This window comes from Geotrypetes seraphini, chromosome 4 (assembly GCF_902459505.1).
Source record: "Geotrypetes seraphini chromosome 4, aGeoSer1.1, whole genome shotgun sequence".
In the NCBI taxonomy this organism is placed as follows: domain Eukaryota; kingdom Metazoa; phylum Chordata; class Amphibia; order Gymnophiona; family Dermophiidae; genus Geotrypetes; species Geotrypetes seraphini.
This window is the reverse complement of record NC_047087.1, coordinates 172,964,597-172,987,562: the sequence shown is the minus strand read 5'-3', so window position 1 is coordinate 172,987,562 and position 22,966 is coordinate 172,964,597. Positions and strand designations below refer to the sequence as shown.

At 46.2% G+C, this 22,966-nt stretch overlaps 1 protein-coding gene across 7 annotated transcripts in view; it reads left to right on the top strand.

Moving 5' to 3' along the window:
- MTSS2 (MTSS I-BAR domain containing 2) overlaps window positions 1-22,966 on the top strand; it is a 296,388-nt gene that overhangs the window by 256,860 nt on the left and 16,562 nt on the right. For 4 of the 7 annotated variants that reach the window (XM_033941223.1, XM_033941218.1, XM_033941219.1 and 1 more), the window contains 3 exons: window positions 93-212; window positions 20,448-20,615; window positions 20,696-20,861. In XM_033941223.1, the coding sequence (XP_033797114.1) occupies window positions 93-212; window positions 20,448-20,615; window positions 20,696-20,861 (454 nt within the window). The remainder of the gene's footprint in view (window positions 1-92; window positions 213-20,447; window positions 20,616-20,695; window positions 20,862-22,966) is intronic. The other 3 variants (XM_033941221.1, XM_033941220.1, XM_033941222.1) reach the window with 2 other exon arrangements.

Here is a 22,966-nt window from a genome sequence, read left to right as displayed (position 1 = left end):
TTAATCAACTGTTTTCTCTCTCTTCCTTTCTCTGCCTTTTCTGTGCTGACCTACTTCATGATCTTTTTTCTCTGCGATCCTGCGTATGGCAGAAATCCTCCAGTTCAGCATCCTCGGAAGCCTCGGAAACATGCCAGTCGGTTAGTGAGTGCAGCTCCCCCACCTCGGTTAGTTCTTGTTCCACTGCAGGGGTGCGCTCAGGTGCTGAAAAGGTGAAGCCTTTGTCACCATCCCTCCCTTCCTGGCTTTCACATATCCCAGGTGTACACAAGGGTGAAACCACTAAGTAATGTATAGAGAAGTGTTCCCATATTTCAACTATGAAATTTTTTTAAATAAATTATTACAGAGTATATAGCAGAATATATCATTACTGTTGGTGGCAGATCCCCTGAATTTGCACATGACTATATGAGTTGTCCATATTACCCATGAGCATGCCATGGTGTGAGATGATAAGTGGTCCTCTGTTTCTACAAGTAAGCTGTGGTATATTACTTTGCAGCACAGCATCCATGAGATTTACCTTGCACATTGCCCGGTCCCATGGAATTCCTGAGCCTGGAGGAGCATTTTACCAGGCCCTCAGGATCTGTGGCCCTGCATTTCTTCACACTGCTTGGATGGTTTCTCTGCTGTGTTCTTCATACCTGCACTAACTTCCTACTTTTGATCCATGTATGCTCATCAACTGCTTCTTGCTTGGCCATTGGTCAGGAGCAGGGGAGTCAATATAATCTCTTCCATTTCAGGTACAATGCTGCACTATATAAGCAGCAGATTCCATAAGAAGATAAAAAACACACAGCATAATATCATTATATACATAGGTGCTCGATTTAAGAGGATTGGGAAGGCTAGTCCTCCCCAGCTTCAAGCCCCTGATTCTCACCTGGGTCAGGGCTGCTCCAAGTGCCTGCATCTTTCTTCCCATCTCCATCCCAGTTCCAACGTCTCTTCTCTTTCCTTCCTCCGCCCCCTTCTTCCTGGTTCCAGCATATTCTCCTTCCCCCACGGCATCTCTCACTGTTTTCCCAAACCCTTCCAGTAGCAGCACTGCTTCAATTAGGACTGCAGGCCTTCACCAATGTTGCGGCCTGCCCTCTCTGATGCAGCCTCCTGCTTCTGTGAGGGCAGGTCTCATTACAGGGAAGACGTGAAGCCCTGAGGAAGGCTGATTTAACTTAAGTAGTGCCACTACAAGCAGCGACGGGGGTAAAAAAGTGAAAAGGGATACAGCGAGGGAGAAACAGAGATGCTGGAACCAGGAGAGGGTGAAGGCAGAAAGGGGAGGGACACTGGAACCAGGACTGGACAAGGGGGTGGGGATGGGGGAGTAAAGGGGACAGGCACTGGAACTGGGAGGAGGGAGGAAAGGGGACAGATGATGAAAGTGGGTGATGGACGAGGAAAGAGAGGTGCAGGACCCAGGGTGGAGAGATGAAAGAAGAGCTACTCTACTGGACCCAGGAGTTGGAGGCAGAGGTAAAAGGATAGAGATATATGCTGGAGCACCGGGGGGGAGGGGGGGGAGAAAAACCAGAGACTGGAAAAGAGGAAAAAGTGGGGGGGGGGGAAAGACACTGGATTCATGAGGGAAACAAGGGGAAAGACATTGGACCCAAGAGGGAGATAAAGTGGGCTGGCTAGGGCTTGGGGGTGGGAGAAGAGAGAAAGAGAAAGATATTGGACCTAGGTGATGGGGGGGAACGGAAATGGGATGGGGGGAACGGAAAAGAGAGGAGAAACTGGGAGACAGAGAAAAGATATTGGACATAGAGGGAGCAAAGTGACAGAGAAGAGCAAGAGAGGAAATAGAGACACAGAGGGAACAATGTTGGACATGGGGGGGTAGGGGTGCTGATCGCAAGGGATATGGACTTAGGATGGAAATGTAGGACAGGCCAAGATAGGGACGCAGAGGAGAGATGTTAAAGATAGGAGAAGATAAGGTCACTGAAATGGCAGATGCTGAACATGGAGGGAGAAAGGGATAGGGACAGGAATAGGGATACAGAGAGAAAATGCCAGATAAGACAGATAGGGATGAAGAGGGGAAGATGGATGGTGGACATGGAGAGAGAAGAAAAGTCAAATGGACAGGAGACCCTGAAAAACAGGAAAAAATACCTCAGACAAGCAGAAAAGAGACACCAGGACCAAGATGAATAGCAAAATAAAATGCTCAGACAACAAAGGCAGAAAGTATTTTATTCTGAATTTATTAATTGGGATATGTCAGCTTTTGAAACCCTCTACAATATATCATAGCATACATAAACGCATGATGAGCATCACTTGGTTTTCCAAGAAAAATATGCAATAATACTGGCAATGTTCACACACCAGAGATCCACAATCCCACAGAGTTCCTGAATCCTCTGAGAGAAGCAGAGTTGTGTAGCTAAGGATTCAAAGGACAGAAACCAATACTTCACAGGGAGATCAGGGAAGAACTAACACTTTCACACCCTGAGGCAGCTGTAATTTAGCAAAATGCTGGCCATCATCGGTGTGCGGTAGATTCAACCTTAGATAAGTACTTCTCCATTTTGTAATATTTTGTGGTGATTTGTTCTACACTGCACGAGTCCTTTTTTCTTGTTTAAATAACCACTTGAAGTTTTTTATGCTGATGAAGTAACTTTACCCCAATATAGTTCTCCATTTTCTAGTTGCATTATTGGCTGGTGGAGGAGGGGTTATGAGGCTTTTTCCTACCTCGTGGAAGTTTTTGGCTTAGAAAGTTAGGCCTAGGTGCTGGATCTCTGGTGTATGCACATTGCCAGTATTACTGCATATTTTTCTTGGAAAACCAAGTAATGCTCGTCATGAGTTTATGTATGCTGTGATATTGTAGAGCAGGGGTGCCCAATATGTCGATCGCGATCGACCAGTAGATCGTGAAGGCAAAATGAGTCGATCGCTGAGTCCATCTCGGGCTCTGTGATAGACTTGAGTTGCCTTCGCAATCTACCGGGCTGATCAGCCTTCCACTTCCCAACGTCAATTCTTCTGTCGGAGAGAAAGTTACGGGTCAGCCAATCGCTGCCTGGCTGGCCCGGAACTTCCTCTCCGACAGCAGAATTGATGTCGAGGAGAGGAATGCTGGTCGGCCCGACTCTTCTGCAGGGAGAGTTTGGGGCGGCGGTGGCTTGGGGGCCTGTTCCCCGATGGCATCGGCAGTGGCTTGGGGGAGGGCAGGAAGAAAGAAGGAAGGGGGGCAGGCAGGGAGACAGAAGGAAAGAAGGGAAACAGAAAGAAAGAAAGGGGGCATGAAGAGAGAAAAAAAGAAAGGGAGGCAGGGAGAAAGAAAGGGCAGTGAGAGAGGAAGAAAAAGTTGAGGGAGGGAATGAAGTCTAGAGGAGAGGAAGCATACAAGCTGAAAGAAGAGAAGAAATATTGGATGCACAATCAGAAGAAGAAAGTGCAACCAGAGACCCATGAAATCACCAGACAACAAAGGTAGGAAAAATGATTTTATTTTCAATTTACTAATCAAAATGTGGCCGTTTTGAGAATTTATATCTGCTGTCTATATTTTGCACTATGACCCTCTTTTACTAAACCACAATAGCGGTTTTTAACGCAGGGAGCCTATGAGCATCGAGAGCAGAGCGGAGCATTCAGCGAAGCTCCCTGCACTGAAAACTGCTATTGTGGTTTAGTAAACAGGGAGAGGGGTATATTTGTCTATTTTTGTATGGTTGTTACTGAGGTGACAGTGCATAGAATCCATCTGCCTTGACCTCTGAAAAAACTCTGGAATATAAATGATAATTAACATTTTCTCTGTATACAGTGTGCTTTGTGTTTTTTAAAAATTTTATTGTTGGTAGATCATTTTGACTTGGTCATTTTAAAAATAGCTCGCAAGCTCAAAAAGTGTGGGTACCCCTGTTGTAGAGGGTGTGGTTGTATATGTTATTTGAACCTCCAACACTTGTGTTGTTGATACACGCTTTTGGAAATACACATCTCTGGCATTTTGCATTTCAGTTTCTATTTCTCTATTATTGTTGTATGCAGCGCTTGACTTTCTGAGGTCTTCATTTCAGTTTCTTACCTTCATACCTCTACTGGTCCCTTGTTTCATATTTGTTGAGTGCTTTATCTGTGCGACTAAGTCAGTAATTCCCAAACTTTTCGCTATGGCAGAACCCCAAAATATTTTTTCATACACTGAGTAACCCTCAATTTATGCAAACATACAGTATATACAGGTATGTTCATACAAGCAGATTCAACAATCTAATTTCTTGAGAAACCCTAGGGTTCCACAGAACCCAGTTTGGGAATCACGGGACTAGGATATGTCATTCTGCTAGCCTGTGCAGAGATTTTGTTGCAGTCATGTTTGCTTTGTATTTTGTTACTCAGTGACCTTCAGTTTCACTTTATTGGAGTGTTGCAATGTCACCTCAGTAACAACTATAGACAAATTTACCCCCTTCCCTTTTACTAAACCGCGATAGCGGATTTTAGCACAGGGAGCTGCACTGAATGCCCCACGCTGCTCCCGATGCTCATAGGCTCCCTGCATGTCACTCTTCTGGTTGGGCCACCCTTGACATTTCTGAACTCTAGTCCAGCATATACCTTCCTGTGTCTAGCAGTTTCCTCCCACCCCCTCCTCCCTGCCATCCAACTATACTGAGCAGCCAAAGAGCTTTCAGTTTGAGCAATCTGAGTTTCATGAAGATCCTGTTGACCTTGTAGTTCCCAATCTCATGAGTCAGCAAAATTAACAAGCTCTTTCAGGGTTGAAGGGGAGGAGGAAAGATATATGCATAAAAGAAAGGGGTAGAATGGCTGCAAGCACGTTTCAAGTTTTTATTAAAATTTGATAAATCGCTTCCTAAACGATGTACAAAGAATAAAAATAAAAGTGCAAAAGGTGAGAAAGAAGGAGACCGACTAGCTGCAGGTCTCTATAGAGGCATAGGTATCATCTACTGTCACTTTTTAATCCACTTTAATTCAGTAGCCTAAGAGACAACTGTGTAAATATAATGTTTATATTTATTTACTGAAGTTTGCACTGTTTAATTTTCTTTGTCACGTTAGTCTTCGTCATCTGATAACTTTTTTTTAAATTTAGATATTGCGATATATAATCTGCAACTATTTTGCTAATCTTTCTTTCTGCATGTTGTCAGACAATAAGGACTCAGGCCCTATCCACTTTAGCCTCCCCAAACAGCTGAGCCACTGACCGCCTATACTGCAGGAAAATATGCTCATGCCCAACAATGTTCCTAGAATCTCTTGATGGAAATACTTCTTAACATGTATCTTAAGATCACTCACTGGAAAATTTTACCTGCAACTTTGGAGTGTCTCAATAACAATGCCTTATAAAATCTTCACACCCTTTTTTATTTAACATATGGATCTGGAATGGCCAAGTTGTCATCCCCTCACACCCTCTCTAACCCATCACCAACCCTTTAATTACAAACCCCCCTCGCTGTACTCACACTTATATCCTCAGCAATAATGTCAAAGATAAATAAAACACAGACACTTTATTTATGGTAATAATCAGGCTGCAGCGTTGTTTACTGGGTCTACCAATAAGCAATGAACAATTGATTCACCCCGAGCTACAAAACATTGCCATTTTTACAAAACTCACAATTGTATTCCCCTGATCCTGCCATATCAGCAAGAGCCTAGGGGGTGGCATGGATCTCCATGTCCCTCTTCCGTGCCACGGGCCTCAAGACATATTCGCTCACTTGAGCTCCCATCCCCTTAACCGCTCATCCCTAGATGAACCTAGAGGTGTAGGCATAGACCGCTATGCCCCCCCCCTTACAGGATCACCTGACCCGTGACATCACCACTCAACTGAGCTGACTACCAAATACCCGCTCATCTTCCGATGAGCCAAAACCTTGTAGCTCGGGTCGCTAAGCGAACCCTATATCCAAAGGGGAGGGTGAGCGGGAAAGTTGCCTCCGAGGGACAGGGATGCACGGTGTTCCTTGGAGGCATGCAACCTCTAACCCCCCTCCCATCATGCCCTGCTTCCCGTTGCTCCACCAATCCCTTCCTTGTTATAGTCGCCCATTGAGACAAGCTGGGGGGGTGGGTACCCCTGACCAGTGGCACCCTTGCAGCAGCCACACAGCTTGCTCCAGCCTCCAGCATGCATCAAACACAACCTGGGCCCCACCCGAGAAAACCAACAGAACCTCCCGGTCCTGCCCCGAAAGCCACATGTCACAGCCGCGGAACAGCCCCCCATTCTGCAAACTGCCAGCAAAGGATGTGCTGTTGACCTATGGCTCCCTGACAACAGCCATCTTGCCCCCTCCAGACCTGACCTGCAGAGGAAATGGCGCCCACTGCAGCAACCACCCTGTCTTCCAGCTGTATCCTTCTCCACCGGAAACATCCTCTGCTGAAGCTCTCCAGGACCAGCACTCGGCACCCACCAGCGACCCCCACTGCAAGCTCCAGTCCTGAAAATAAACAGAAGAAAACAGCAGCAACAAACAAGCAGTACACTGTAGGGACCTAGCCTAGCTCAAACCCCAATCCACCGATATGCAGCAACAGCCAGAAGGTAGGCCGCCCCATGGAACAGCCGTATCACCAGCCACATCCACTGCCGTCCACCGAGGTTTCATCGCACCCATCCCTGCCCAGTGGGCACAGGAGGCACCCGCTACGAGGCTCGCCCTAAGAGTGTGCCATGATAACATACCCACTGCAGTTCCATCCCAGAAGTCTCGAGCACCCAACCCTGCACAATGGGGACTCGGGACACCCACTACAAGGCTCCCCCCATGGCGTGCTGCAATATACCCCCCCCCCCATTTTGGAGTGCCCCACCCCCCCAAGGAACCTTCTCAAGGACACAGCCTGAAACCCCCAAGGATCCAGCTCCCTGCGCAATACCAGCTCCCCGAGCAATACCCAAAACTCCCAGTATACCCCGAGGCCACTGGGCTGCCGTGAAGGCAGGAGAGCTATTCCAAACTAGACTACCCGAGCTCCACCAGGGTACCCGGATTGACCACCACCCTGTGAAATACCTGCGAGGCTGTGGACTGAGCCCAGATTCTGGAAAGTTCCGAATGGGGCCCCACTAAAGCTATGCAGGCACCAACAGGTGGCAGCACGCAGCCAGAAGTCACCAATACACCACAGACCCCTGTAAAGAAAGCCCCGAGGGCCCCTCAAAACCACCCCCTGCTGCAGAGGCCATCCACCCCATGAGCCATAGTCCCACAATTTAGCATGGGTTTACCTAAAAAAACTGTAAAAAAATTAAGAATAGTGCAGAACACGGCCGTCTGCTTAATATTCGGACTAAAGATAAGCGAGCATGTTAACCCCTACTACAAACTGCTACACTGGTTACCAATGGAGGCGCGAATAATGTTCAAGTTCTCTTGCCTATGCTTTAAACTGGTGTGGGGAATGGCCCCTACCTATCTCTTACCACATTTCGAGCTACACATTCCCAGTAGGACAACCAGAAACTCCAATCTTTTTGCCTACCCAAGGATCACTGATTGCAAATACAGGTCCTTTATGGACAGAACTTGGAAGTCTCAAGCTAGCAAACAGCAGACCAGGCTAGGCAACTACATCAACAGAGCTAGGCTGACCTACATCACATTTCGGAAAGAAATTAAGACAGCACTATTCAACAGATTTATCTCCGAATCAGTTACCAGTTCTAAACGATTAACTCCATGCTGATAACTTGAGAAATACGTGTACTGTACTAACTATATTATATCGTATTGTATTTTACTAATTGTAATCTGTAATTCACTGACTGTACTGTATCATCCTCGCCATTTGTATTCTGTAATTCGCTGACTGTCCAGCTCTCTTCACTGTGAACCGCCTAAAAGTCGTAAGATTATGGCGATATAGAAGAAATAAAGTTATTATTATTATTAAGTGTAAAACCAAACCAAATGTGGGAGATGGAGACACGTCTAAGTGGGGCTGCAGCATGCAGGGGCAGCGGAATAGCTGTGAGGTGGGAAGGGCCAAACAAACCAACCTCCAACAGCACTCCCATCTCTGCAGGTGAAAATGCAGTGAGGCGGGGGCCCCTCATCTGTCTCCCCCTGCCCGTCCCAGCGTGAAGAACCCATGTGCAGTACCCACAGACTCCTGCCGTGTGCTCACTCACACACGTTCCTCGGGGTTCCAGCCCTCCAACGCAAGATACCCCCCCCCATCCTGGAGTGCCCCCCAGGACACCCTCTCAACAACACCCCACCAGAGCCCCAAAATACTAGGCCCCCACCAGCAGCTGTGAAGGCACTGCAAGAGGTAACGCAGTTGAGACCGCAGACAAGCAACAAGGAAAGCAGAAGGTGAGCCAGGGAATCTGACCAGCCGGAAGATACAAACGCCAGAGTCAGGACCCGCAAGAGTTGAAGTGGGAATGGAACCTGGATCCCTTGGCTTGCAGTCCGCTACACTAACCACAAGGCTACCCCATTAACCTGCAGATGGAAGAGCTGCCAGTAATCATTGAACCACGGGTGCTTCCTCGGCCACAAGCCACACCACCGTACCGGCCTTCAAGGAAAACTCCATGGTCCACCCAACAGATGCAACCTGCTATTCCCGCACACTCCCCGAGAGGATACTGAGTGGAGGAGACCCGGGATCACGCACCCGGGAGTGCTCAAGACTGCCGCTTCCGCATCAGCCGCACCGCTGCCACCTACGCCCGCACACCATGCCGAGCCACAAGGCCGGAGCCGAACGGCAAAACAAGCACAGTTCCAGCCGACTGTTGAACTGCGCGCAGTATCCCCGCCCTGAAGCAGATCCTCCAGGCCAATTACTTGCACGGGGAAACGACCGGAGGACTTGGCCCGACTCTGCAGACTCAGGGCTCCAACCACTGCCCAGAACACCGCTCCAAGTCCACGAAGCCAAGCTCTCCCGCCGCACCAGGGAATGCCCTGGCCACTGCTACTGGCACCTGATGCCCAGCGCAGGCCTCGCGCATCACCCAGAGTGGCCTGTCACCACCACCATTGGGGAGCCCAGGAATGCCGCCGGCCTACCTCACAACACATGGACAGCATTCCCCAATGTGTTCCCCATGCGGGACCAGCCAAAGCCATCAGCCTGTCAAACTTAAAAAGGTAAGGGTTTACATAATCAAAGGAAAACACGCACCACAGAAGTTGCCTCCGAGGGACAGGGATACACGCTTCTAAGCCCCTCCCATCATGCCCTGCTTTTCGTTGCTCTACCCATCCCTTCCTCTCTTATCCTACTACCTCCCCCATGCCCTTGCAAACTGGCTCAGCAAGGGCGACTACTTGGGCCATCCAGCCCATTGTTATAGTCGTCCATCGAAATAAGCTCTTGGGCTCTTTTTTTCACATTGTGCTATCTGTAAAATATAATTCAAAATTCATTAAAGTAGTATGTTTCACTGATCCAGACAGCATACTGTACACCAGGGGTGCCCACACTTTCTTGGCTTGCGAGCTACTTTTAAAATAGCCAAGTCAAAATGATCTACCAACAATAAAATTTAAAAAGACACAAAGCACACTGTACGCAGAGAAAATGTTAAATATCATTTATATTTGGGGGAGGGGGGTTCAAAGAGGTCAAGACAGATGACTTTAAAATATGCAATATCACCTCAGTAACAACTATACAAAAATAGGCAAGTATACCCCCTTCACTTTTACTAAACTGCAATAGTGGTTTTTAGCACAGGGAGCTGGGCTGAATGCCCCACGCTGCTCCCGACACTCATAAACTCCCTGCGCTAAAAACTGCTATCGCAGTTTAGTAAAAGGAGATTATAGTGCAAAATATAGACAGCAGATATAAATTCGAACACATTTTGATCACTAAATTTAAAATAAAATAATTTTTCTTACCTTTGCTGTCTGGTGATTTCATGAGTCTCTGGTTGCACTTCCTTCTGCCGTACAGTGAGAGATTAGAGAAACTGGTACTCTACTCCCTTGAAAAGAGGAGACTGAGAGGGGACATGATTGTAACATTCAAGATAATGAAGGGAATAGACTTAGTAGATAAAGACAGGTTGTTCACCCTCTCCAAGGTAGAGAGAACGAGAGAGTACTCTCTAAAGTTGAAAGGGGATAGATTCTGTACAAACGTAAGGAAGTTCTTCTTCACCCAGAGAGTAGTAGAAATCTGGAACGCTCTTCCGGAAGCTGTTATAGGGAAAAACACCCTCCAAGGATTCAAGACAAAGTTAGACAAGTTCCTGCTAAACCAGTATGTACGCAGGTAAGGCTAGACTCAATTAGGGCACTGGTCTTTGACCTAAGGGCCTCCGCGTGAGCAGACTGCTGGGCACGATGGACCACTGGTCTGACCCAGCAGCAGAAATTCTTATAGTCTTAAATCCAATATTTCTTTCTTTCTGCCTCCAGACCTTATTCAATTTCCTAACCAACATCTCTCTCTGTCCCTCCATGAGTCCAACTTTTTCTTTATCTCTCCCTGCCCCTCCCCTTTCTTTCTTTCTCTCTCCATGCCCCTCCCCCTCCATCTTTCTCTCTCCCTGCCCCCTCCCTTTTCTTTCTTTTTTTTATTTTTTATTTTTACAAGTTTTATTGAATTTTCAAAATGGCAAATACACCAGATAGCCAAATCCCCACCCCAAAACATAAACAGTCATATTGGTACTCTTCAATATAAGGCAATACTATCCAACCCAACATTTCCCCCCTCCCTCTCTTTCTTTCTTTTTCTTTCTCCTTACCCTGCCCCCTTTCTTTCTTTCTGTCTCTTTCCCTGCCTCCCCTTTCTTTCTGTCTGTCTTTCTTTCTCTCTCCCTGCCCCTCCTCTCTCTCTCTTTTTCTCTCTCAGCCCCCTTTCTTTCTTTCTCTCTCTCTCCCTGCTCCCCTTTCTTTCTTTCTCTCTCCCTACCCCCTCCCCTTTCTTTCTTTTATTTTTATTTTAACAAGTTTTATTGAATTTTCACAATGGCAAATATACCAGATAATCAAATCCCCTCCCCAAAACATAAACAGTCATACTGGTACTCTTCAATATAAGGCAATACTATCCAACCCAAAATTCCTCCCCCTTTCTTTCTTTCTCTCTGCCCACTTTCTTTCTCTATGTCTTTTTCTCTCCCTGCCTCCCCCAAGCCACCGCCACTGATTTCTCCCTGCTTCCCTGACACCAGGCCGGGCGCGTACAAGTGCCGGACCCACAGCCTTCTCCCCTACCTCAATTCTGGCATCGGAGAGGAAGTTCTGAGTCAGCCAGGCAGTGATTGGCTGGCCCAGAACTTCCTCTCTGACGTCAGAATTGACGTCGGGAGGAAGGCTGTGGGCCCGACACTTGTACGTGTCTGGCATCGGGTAAGCAGGGGGAACAGAATGCAAAGGCAACACAAATCTATCATGGAGCCCACTCTCATTGCCTTTATGATCTACTGGTCGATCGCGATCGACCTTTTGGACACCCCTGCTGTACACTTTCCGTGTGAAAGAACAATTATCTAAGGGCCCAATATTCAGCTGGTGACAATCAGCATTTTGTTGACCATCACCAGTATTATACCTGGAAATTCAATGCTGGGTCATGACCAGGCTCTGGCAATGAAGTTCGATTAGAATTTCCAGATATACAGAGCCTATGAAAGCATAGCCAGTTTAAGTATAATATCCAACACTTAAGTGGCTATGGTGACTCATATAAAGATACGACTGACTTTTATGCAGTCCTATTGTATGCAGTTACCTTTGCTGGCACTTAACAGTTCAAGTGCTGACTTAGCTCCCAGAACACCATCAAAATAGCCATTTTTGGGCACTAACCAGATATTTTCAGTGGCACTGTCTAATTAAATGCTGCTTGGTTAGCCCCAAACAGTCAATTTAAATGGCCAGGAGCAGAAAAGAGAGAAGGAGAGGTGCTCCTGGATTGAAGGCAGAGGAGGGAGAAAGAGAGATGATGCTGGACTGGGGGAAGAAAAGGGAGAAGGTGCTCCTGGACTGGGGGGCAAAGGGGGAGGAGAGATGATGCTGGACTTAGACTAGAAGAAGGAAAGGTGGTGCTGGTCTTGGGAGAGGACAGTGGAGAATGAGAGTGAGAGAGAGACTAGATTGGGGGAAGAGGGGGTACACTGGACTCAGGGAGGGAGGGATGCAGATTGCAAAGTGGCAACAAGGAATAGAGAGGGAGTTATGCAAGCCACAGGGTGGGGGTAAGCGCAGAAAAGAATAGAAAGGTGATGCATAGAGAAGAGATGCTAAGCATGGAGGGAGGATAGGGACAGAGACACAGAGGGGAAATGCTGGGTAGAGAAGGGATGGGGAAACAGAAAAGCAATACTGATCACATGGGCACAAAGAGACAAGGACATAGAAGGTGGACATGGAGAGACAGGACACACTGTGAAGACAGAAGAAAAAAATAGAGAAAAACCAGAGACACTGCAATCAGAGCAAATGGAAAACATAAAATACTCAGAGAATAAAGCAAGAAAAAAGTATTTCATTCTGAATTTATTGGAATGTTTCTGTGTAGAAATCTTGCAGAAGTCACTAGGGGCTCCTTTTACGAAGGTGCGCTAGCGGTTTTAGTGCGTGCTAGATGCTAATGCCTCCATAGAGCTGGCGTTAGTATTTTCCGTGTAGCGTGGGGCATTGTAGCACGCGCTAAAAACTCTAGTGCACCTTCGTAAAAGGAGCCCCTAGGTGTTGTATTAGTATTTTAGGACCTGGTGCCTGGTTAGCAGCTTTGGTTTTTTTTCATTAAATGCGGTGTGTAAGTATTTTGTAGTTTTATAATATTTACAGTTCATTTTTTCAGACATAAGTTTGTTGCCCTTTGAGTCCCTTTGAGTCTTTTGGGGTTTTTTTTTCACAAATTTGTGCATAATGTTTTGCAGTGGTAGGATTGTGTATTGGCCTTACTGAGGAGATATCAAAATTTTTTTAAACATACCCCCTCTTATACAAAACCGTGAAAACGGTTTTTAGCACAGGCTGGTGCACTGAATGTTCTGCGCTGCTCCCGATGCTCATAGGGTGCAGCGCAGAGCATTCAGCGCGCTAGCCGACGTTAAAAAATGCTTTTGCGGCTTTGTAAAAAGGGAGTGGGTAGTTTGTTATATCATCAGACAGGGCTTTAGGCATTTTGCAGTAACTGATATGTGTTAAGGTTAAAGAAGAGATAGCAATCTCCCAGTCTCATGAGATAGCAAAATTAACAAGCTTTATGAGAGAGTGCAGAGTGGCTGAGGGCAGATATGAAAGAGACAGAGTGGCTGAGGATAGGTGAGTGAGAGAGAGAGAGAGAGGACAGGGTGGCTGAAGGCAGGTGGGATGTGTGTGAGAGAGAACTTGCCCATAGTGACCAATCAGATTTTGTGTTTCATTGTCCCAGAAAAAAAGATGAAACTTGATTAGTCACTAATGGCAACTTTTATGGAGATCTTCCTTTTCTCTTAGCCTTTATGTCAGTTGTAGTGATCTTTATTTATTATGTATGTCACCTACCACCCCCCTTTTAAAAAAAAAATGCAAATAGAAGTTTTTAGCACAGGCCGGCATGTTGAATGCTCTGCACTGCTTCCAACACTCATAGAAACTCTATGAGTGTCAGAAGCAGCCCAGAGCATTCAGCGCGCCGGCCTGAGCTAAAAATTGCTATTGCGGTTTTGTAAAAGGGGGGGCTAGTTAGTTACTGTTTAGCAATAAAATGTCCATTTCAAAATCTCTGCTCTTGGAGCTCAGGGATACTCTTTTGAAAAGTTTTTGATCTACTAGGTATGTGGCTTGAAGAAGTTAGGGAAACACTGATGTAATGAAAGTTGTTAGCTTAGTAGGGTTTAAAAAAGGTTTGGATAATTTCCTAAAAGAGAAGGATGTCCATAGGCCATTAAGATGGCTTGGAGAAATACACTGTTTGTTCCTAGAATAAACAGCATAAAATCTGTTTTTCTCCATGGAATTTTGCCAGGTACTTGTGACCTGGGTTGGCCATGGTAACAGGATACTGGGCTTGATGGACCTTCAGTCTGTTCCAGTTCTATTCTATTCTTTATAATCTATTTATGTAATACACAATGGGGCTCATAATTGAAAAGAAAATACATCTAAAAACATGCCTAAATCGGCACTGATAAAGGACAGCATCATTGATCACCTTGACGGACACGGGCTGATGAGGACCTGTCAGCACGGTTTTAGCAAAGGCAGATCGTGTTTGACGAACTTGCTACACGTCTTTGAAGGAGTAAACAGAAAGATAGATAAGGGCGATCCGGTCGACATTGTATATCTGGATTTTCAGAAGGCATTCGACAAGGTTTTGCATGAACAACTACATTGGAAAATTGTGAGCCATGGATTCAAGGGTGAAATACTTATGTGGATTAAAAACTGGCTGGAGCATAGGAAACAGAGAGTGGGGGTAAATGGACAATACTCGGACTGGAAGAGCGTCACCAGTGGGGTGCCGCAGGGCTCGGTGCTTGTATCCGTGGTCTTTAACATCTTTATAAACGATCTGGACATAGGTACGACGAGCGAGTTGATTAAATTTGCAGACGATACGAAGTTATCAACAGGATCTCCAGGATCATAGATGGCGCAGGGGGAGTGGACACCGCTGTGCTTATCCACGTGGGAACAAATGATGTGAGCGGGCGGAAGTATGACAGGGAAGAGATGAAGGGCCAGCTGCGCTCACTCGGAAGACAACTGAAGATCAGGGAGGTGAAGGTGGCCTTCTCTGAAACCTGTACCAAGAGCAGATGGAAAGAGACAAGGGGAATTGCAAGTGATCAACGCCTGGATGAGACGATGGTGCGAAGACGAAGGCTTCGACTTTGTGCGCAACTGGACGGCGTTCTGGGGAAAAAGCAAGTACTACAGAAGGGATGGACTACACCTCAACAAGGAAGGAGCAAGAGTTTTGGCAGGCAACATGAAGAAAGCAATAGAGAAGGCTTTAAACTGAAGGACAGGGGAAAGCCGACAGTCGACCACCTGTCGATGGCACGGACAACAGGATGCCCCGACGTAGGAACAAAGGACTACTACTCATACACAAGAGAGGTCAACCTCACAGCCAACAAAGGAGAACAAGCAGGAAGGGACAACTCAGACACAGGAGGGGATGACCACATAGCAAACATGGGAGATAACACAGGAGCAGTAAAGGATACCGTAAATGAAACTGTAAGGACAGCCAAGAGTAGAAGGTCCAAAAAGGTAACACGAAGGGAACTTAGATGTATGTATACAAATGCTAGAAGTCTAGGAAACAAAATGGGAGAACTAGAGACGATAGCAAGACATGAGAACATGGATATCATTGGCATAACAGAAACATGGTGGAATGAAGAAAACAAATGGGACACAGTACTACAGGGATACAAACTATATAGAAGGGATCGAGAAGGGCAGAAAGGTGGAGGTATTGCCCTATATGTTAAGGAAGGAATAGATTCTGTTGGAATGATTACAACAGACAGGAAAGAGAAGCTGGAGTCCCTCTGGATCAAAATTCCTGGTCACAATGGCGCAGATACAAAAATTGGCCTTTACTATCGTCCCCCAGGACAGGCGGAGGACACTGACTCAGAAATGATGGAGGAAATCAAACAAGTATGCAAGACAGGCAATGTAGTTATATTGGGAGACTTCAATCTCCCAGGAATAGACTGGAAACTAGGAGCCTCCAACTGTGGCAAGGAGGCCAAGTTCCTGGAAGTGCTAGGGGATTGCTTCCTGGAGCAAATGGTAAAAGAGCCGACAAGAGGCGACGCCACCTTGGACTTGGTCCTAAATGGTCTCACGGGACTGATAACAGAAGTAGAAGTCATGGTTCCACTGGGAACGAGTGATCACAATGTAATCAACTTTAAACTGGACATCGGGAAAGGGAAACATGCCAAAACCTTAACCACCACCTTAAACTTTAAAAAGGGTAAATACGATTGCATGAGAGCCATGGTAACAAAACGACTCGAGAAGATGGTGGACAAACTTGAAACAGTAGATCAGGCATGGTGCCTATTGAAAAATACTATTGCAGAAGCACAAGATCTCTACATTCCGAGGATTTCTAAAGATCGGAGAACTAAAGGCAAAGGAGAACCGGCTTGGCTTACCATACAGGTGAAGGAAGCCATAAAAGAAAAGAAGGATTCTTTCAAAAAATGGAAATGCACGAAGACAACCGAAGCCTGGAACAAACATAAAGATGAACAGAAGAAATGTCACAAGGCGGTGAGGGATGCAAAACAGGACTATGAGGAAAAAATAGCCCGGGAGGCCAAAAACTTCAAGCCCTTCTTTAGATACGTGAAAGGGAAAAAACCTGCAAAAGAGGCAGTGGGACCCCTGGACGACAAGGGAAGAAAAGGGTACATCAAGGAAGATAAACAAATCGCAGACAAACTAAATTCCTTCTTTGCGTCCGTCTTTACGAAGGAGGACACCTCAACAATACCTGAAGCGGAGAAACTGTTTACAGGAGAAATAGAGGACAGCCTCACCACAGTTGAAGTGAACTTAGATCAGATATACTACCAGATCGACAAACTTAAAAGTGACAAATCCCCTGGACCGGATGAAATTCACCCGAGAGTCTTGAAGGAATTGAAGGTTAAAATCGGAGAGTTATTGCAAAAACTTGCAAACCTGTCAATCAGAACTGGTCAGATACCAGACGACTGGAAGAAAGCAAACGTCACGCCAATTTTCAAAAAAGGATCGAGAGGAGAACCGGGCAACTATAGACCTGTGAGTCTTACGTCTGTCCCCGGCAAGATGATTGAATCACTGATCAAGGATAGCATAGTTCAGCACTTGGACACACACGACTTGAAGAAACCCAGTCAACATGGATTCAGGAAAGGGAAATCGTGTTTGACGAATTTACTCCAATTCTTTGAGACCGTGAACGAGCAAATTGATAGTGGAAAGCCGGTGGACATAATATACTTGGACTTCCAGAAAGCGTTCGACAAAGTTCCACATGAAAGACTTCTCAGGAAACTACAAAGCCATGGCATAGAGGAAGATATACAAAGATGGATAGGCAAATGGCTGGATAACAGGAAGCAGAGAGTGGGCATTAATGGGAAGTTCTCCGACTGGGAGAAAGTGACTAGTGGTGTACCCCAGGGCTCGGTACTTGGGCCGATCCTTTTTAATATTTATATCAATGACTTGGAAAACGGAACATCCAGTGAGATCATCAAGTTTGCAGACGACACAAAACTCTGCCGGGCAATCAGATCGCAGGAGGATAGTGAGGAACTCCAGAGCGATTTGTGTCGGTTAGAAAAATGGGCGGAGAAATGGCAGATGAAGTTCAACGTGGAGAAATGCAAGGTAATGCATTTAGGCAGTAAGAATAAGGAATACGAGTACAGAATGTCAGGTGCAACTCTGGGAAAAAGTGAACAAGAAAGGGACCTGGGTGTACTGATAGATAGGACCCTGAAGCCGTCGGCACAATGCGCGGCAGCGACAAAGAAGGCAAATAGAATGTTGGGCATGATAAAGAAAGGAATCTCGAGTAGATCGGAGAAAGTTATAATGCCGCTTTATAGGGCAATGGTCAGACCCCACTTGGAATACTGCGTCCAACATTGGTCTCCCTACCTAAAGAAAGATATAAAACTGCTGGAGAGGGTGCAGAGACGAGCAACTAAACTAGTGAAGGGTATGGAGAAACTGGAATATGAGGATCGACTTAAAACACTGGGATTGTTCTCCCTTGAGAAAAGGAGACTGCGTGGGGATATGATCGAGACCTTCAAAATACTGAAAGGAATCGACAAAATAGAGCAGAGAAGATTATTTACATTGTCCAATTTGACACGGACAAGAGGACATGAAATGAAGCTAAGGGGGGACAAGTTCAGGACTAATGTCAGGAAGTTCTGCTTCACACAGAGAGTGGTTGACATCTGGAATACTCTCCCAGGGAGATTATTGCAGAATCGACAGTCCTAGGTTTCAAAAGCAAACTAGATGCATATTTCCTTGAGAGAGGCATATAAAGATATGGTTGGCTATAAAATAAGCCAGGTGTATACCTGGCAGGGCCTCCGTGTGTGCAGATCGCCGGACTTGATGAACCGAAGGTCTGATCCGGAGATGGCGCTTCTTATGTTCTTATGTTATTCAGCGTAGTGAAGACGAAGGAGGATTGCGAAGATCTGCAACGTGACATAATCAGGCTCGAGGAATGGGCATTGACATCGCAGATGAGGTTCAATGTGGATAAGTGTAAAGCAGGAGTGTCCAACCTGCGGCCCGTATTTTGTGCGGCCCTGGTCGAGGGCGATGCAGTGTTTTCCTTTGCTGCCCCCTGGTGTTTACCATCTTGCCGGCTCCCTCCTCTGTCTTGCTGCAGTGTTTGCGCGTTTGAGCAGCCCCAGAAACATTTTTTTTTCGGCCAATGCGGCCCAGGGAAGCCAAAAGGTTGGACACCCCTGGTGTAAAGTGATGCATGTCGGTAACAAAAATCTCATGCATGAATACAGGATGTCCGGGGCAGTACTTGGAGAGACCTCCCAGGAAAGAGACTTTGGAGTTTTGATCGACAAGTCGATGAAGCTGTCCACGCAATATGTGGTAGCGGGAAAAAGAGCGAACAGAATGCTAGGAATGATAAAGAAGGGGATCACAAATAGATCAGAGAAGGTTAGCATACTGCTGTATCGGGCCATGGTGCGCCCTTACCTGGAGTACTGCGTACAGCACTGGTCGCTGTACATGTAGAAGGACACGGTACTACTCGAAAGGGTCCAGAGAAGAGCGACTAAGATGGTTAAGGGGATGGAGGAGCTGCCGTACAGCGAAAGATTAGAGAAACTGGGCCTCTTCTCCCTCAAACAGAGGAGATTGAGAGGGGACATGATCGAAACATTCAAGATACTGAAGGGGATAGACTTAGTAGATAAGGACAGGTTGTTCTCCCTCTCCAAGGTAGGGAGAACGAGAGGGCACTCTCTAAAGTTGAAAGGGGATAGACTCTGTACAAACGTAAGGAAGTTCTTCTTCACCCAGAGAGTGGTAGAAAGCTGGAACGCTCTTCCAGAGGCTGTTATAGGGGAAAACACCCTCCAGGGATTCAAGACAAAGATAGACAAGTTCCTACTGAACAAGAACGTGCGCTGGTGGGGCTAGTCTCAGTTAGGGTGCTGGTCTTTGACCAGAGGGCCGCCACATGAGCAGACTGCTGGGCATGATGGACCACTGGTCTGACCCAGCAGCGGCAATTCTTATGTTCTTAAGTACCGATAATCAAACTGGGTTTTAGATGTATCTAGAGGCAGGTTAGGCCTTTTGACTGCCTCTGTGCGCCCAGAGGAAAAAGGGGCATTTTGGAGGAGTGGGTAAGGCGGGATGTGGGCCGACCAAATTTAGTCGTCCGGCAGCATTAATCAAAAGTTTGACGAGGTTGCCTGGATAGAACTTGTACGTTTTGACTTAGACCAAGTCAAAACAGGTATAAGTTCCAGAACGGGCCGCTGAGCTGATTGCGGCTGCCGAACACTCGACCCGCACTAAAAAATATGGCAGAAGATATGCCCATTCCCTCCTGCCATCGGCCCCTCTCTTCCCTCCCCAATCAAATGGCAGGAGGGATGCCCACTCCCTCCTGCCAGCGGACGCCCCCTCCCACTCCCCGTACCTTTAAAAGTTGGTGCTCAGTCCCTCCTGCTCCTCCGGCCTCCTGCGCTGCAATGCGGGCTTTAGGCCCCGCCCCGGTGCATCATGTGATGCACGGGGAGTGGCTTAAGGCCTTGATTGGCTCAGGTGCCTCAGGAGGAGTCTAAGGAAGTCCCTGATTGGCCATTGCTTTTCACCAGTGAAGGCAGATATACTGTAAAACCACCTCCAAAGAGGGCAATTTCCAAACTGCCAAAACACCTGTAAAATCTGGAGCAACTTGTAACAGTTTTCAAAGTGAAAGCAAGCATGTGTTTTGACAGCTGCTTAAGAAAAAAAGTGTTCACACAGAGTTGTGTCTGCCTTTTGTGCAGGTACTATTTCTAAGTAAAATTACGCATTTGCTTTCAAAAATACCTACCGTAATTATGCTTGTATTTCCAAACTCTGCCCCCAGAAATGCCTACCCCTTTGTCTACAATTTTGTCCAATATAAAGTGAGCAATTTTCAAAAAGTACACCTAGAAATTAACTTGAAAATTACACTTAAATTGTTTTATAACAGGACTACTTTTGAAAGATATAGGCTTTGTTTACTAGCAATTTCTTTTATGGCATAATCCTTTGAAAAACCATGTTTATGGGGCTTTCGATGCATACACTATCATATGGAGAAATGGTTTTCATATCACTCTAAAGTACCTGACATACCCTCTTTGTTCAGTCCCTCTGCTTATAACCCTGTTCTAATTGTGCATTGAGTGGGCGTATTTTGCTCAACTCTAAGTTTTGAATTGTTTTTTTCAGGATTGGGCTAAAGCCAGTCCTTATGAACAGCCAATGGTGAACACACTGCAGCGGAGGAAGGACCGAGTGGAACACTTGCGTGAAGCAGAACTGGGTCCTGCGTACTTGGGGATGAGCATGGATGAGCTACAGAGGCCTAGGATGTCTCCAGCCACCATTGCTGCCAAGGTATGGGATGGCACCCAGGTAATCCTTTTCGACTCTGGTGTTTCTTTATATTGCCTTGACTTTCTGACTCTTTTTGACAGCATGGTGAAGAGGTGTCACCAGCTGCCAGTGATTTGGCAATGGTACTGACTCGTGGCTTGAGCCTTGAGCATCAAAAGAGCAGCCGAGACTCGCTACAGTACTCCAGTGGCTACAGCACACAGACCACAACCCCATCCTGCTCTGAAGACACCATCCCATCCCAAGGTACCTCTATGAACCAGCCCCAAAGGGAAGGAAGGAGGGAGGCAGAAAGACTGAAAGAGGTCAAGGGTGTAAGCCCGACAGACCTAAAAGGTCAAAATAAAGCACCCAAATAATTCCAGCTCACCAGGCCTTAGGGGAAGGGGGAGGGGTATAAAGCTGGATTTCAAATTCACGTGTGTAGAACTTCTGACCTGATACAGTTTGGTACAGCAGAACTTAGGGCTCCTTTTACTAAGGTACGATAATGGTTTTAGCGTGCGCTAAGCATGCTGTAGTGTGGGTTTAGCGCACGCTAAAAGTCGATTGTAGCCAGTTCTAGAGATAGAAGCATTAAAGAACCTTTGACTCCCTCTACATCAGGGATGCCCACACTTTTTGGGCTTGTGCACTACTTTTAAAATGACCAAGTCAAAATGATCTGCCAACAATAAAATGTTTTTAAAAACACAAAGCACACTGTACGCAGAGAAAATGTTAATTATCATTTATATTCTGGTTTTTTTTTTAAAGAGGTCAAGGCAGATGACTTTAAAATATGCAATGTCACCTCAGTAACAACCATACAAAAATAGACAAATATACCCCCTCTCATTTTACTAAACCGCGATAGCAGTTTTTAGCACAGGAAGCTGTGCTGAATGTCCCGTGCTGCTCTCGACACTCATAGGCTCCCTGTGCTAAAAACCACTATTGCGGTTTAGTAAAAGGGAGCCATAGTGCAAAATATAGACAGCAGATATAAATTCTCAAAACGGACACATTATGATCACTAAATTGAAAATAAAATCATTTTTCCTACCTTTGTTGTCTGGTGATTTCATAGTCTCTGGTTGCATTTTCTTCTTCTGACTGTGCATCCAATATTTCTTCCCTTCTTTCAACCTCCTCTATGCTTCCTTTCCTCCAGACCTCATTCTTTACCCCAACTTTTTCTTTCTTTCTCCCTGCCCCCTTCTTTCTTTCTGTCTTCCTGCCTCCATTTCTTTCTTTCTCTCTCAATGCCCCCTTTCTTTCTGACTCCCTTCTTTCTTTGTCTCCTTGCCCCCCCTTCTTTCTATCTCCCTGCCTGCCCCCTTTATTTCTTTCTCCCTGCCCTCCCTCAAGCCACTAGGTTTGCCGCCGCCATCGTAGAACAGGCCCTCAAGCCACTAGGTTTGCCGCTGCCACCATCATGGAACAGGCCCCCAAGCCATCACTTCCCCAAGCTCTCCCTGTAGAAGCAGCACGCTGACCAGCATTCTGCTTCCCGACGTCAATTCTGACGTCGGAGAGGAGTACCGGGCCAGCCAGGCAGTGATTGGCTGGCCCAGAACTTCCTCTCTGACATCAGAATTGACATCGGGGAGCGGAATGCTAGTCAGTCCGATGCTTCTGGAGGGAGGGTGGTGGGGGACGTCGGGGAGAGGAAGGCTGATTGCCTGGTAGATCAGGAGGACGGCAACACAAGTATATCACAGAGCCCAAGATGGGCTCCGCGATCGATTTGCGTTGCCTTCCCGATCTACCGGTTGATTGCGATCGATGTATTGGGCACCCCTGCTCTACATTATCTATTCCAAGGCAGAATATTTATAAAACTTTTATTGTAATAACTGTTCAATATGTCCATCATCTTTAGCTGTAACAGAATTCATAAATCCTAGAAGCCAGCAGGTACATGTACATAAACATTTTTCAAACTCCAACACTCAGAATTTTATATATATAATAATCTGTCCTTGGAAAGACAACCAGAAAGGTTAGAACTAGAATGACAGAGCATAGGAGCAACTTCAGTAGAAGTAATGTTAATGCGCCTTTGGTAGAACATTGTATGTCTTTCAATCATTCTTTTAATGATTTAAGATTTTTGGCATTTTCTGTGATGCAAGTTCCTTGGTGATGATATTCATCAAATGCTTCCCAGAAGGAGCAGCGTCTAACTTATATTTATGATGCAGTTACTCCAACTGTGGTTTATTAGACCCTTGTATTTATATAGATTCCAAACATTTTTGGATTCAACACATTATCTTCCTTCAGAAAGATATTTCTCCTCTCCCCCTTTTTTACTAAGCCACAGTAAAGGTTTCTACCGCAGCCCAAAGCGCTAAATGTTCCTCCAA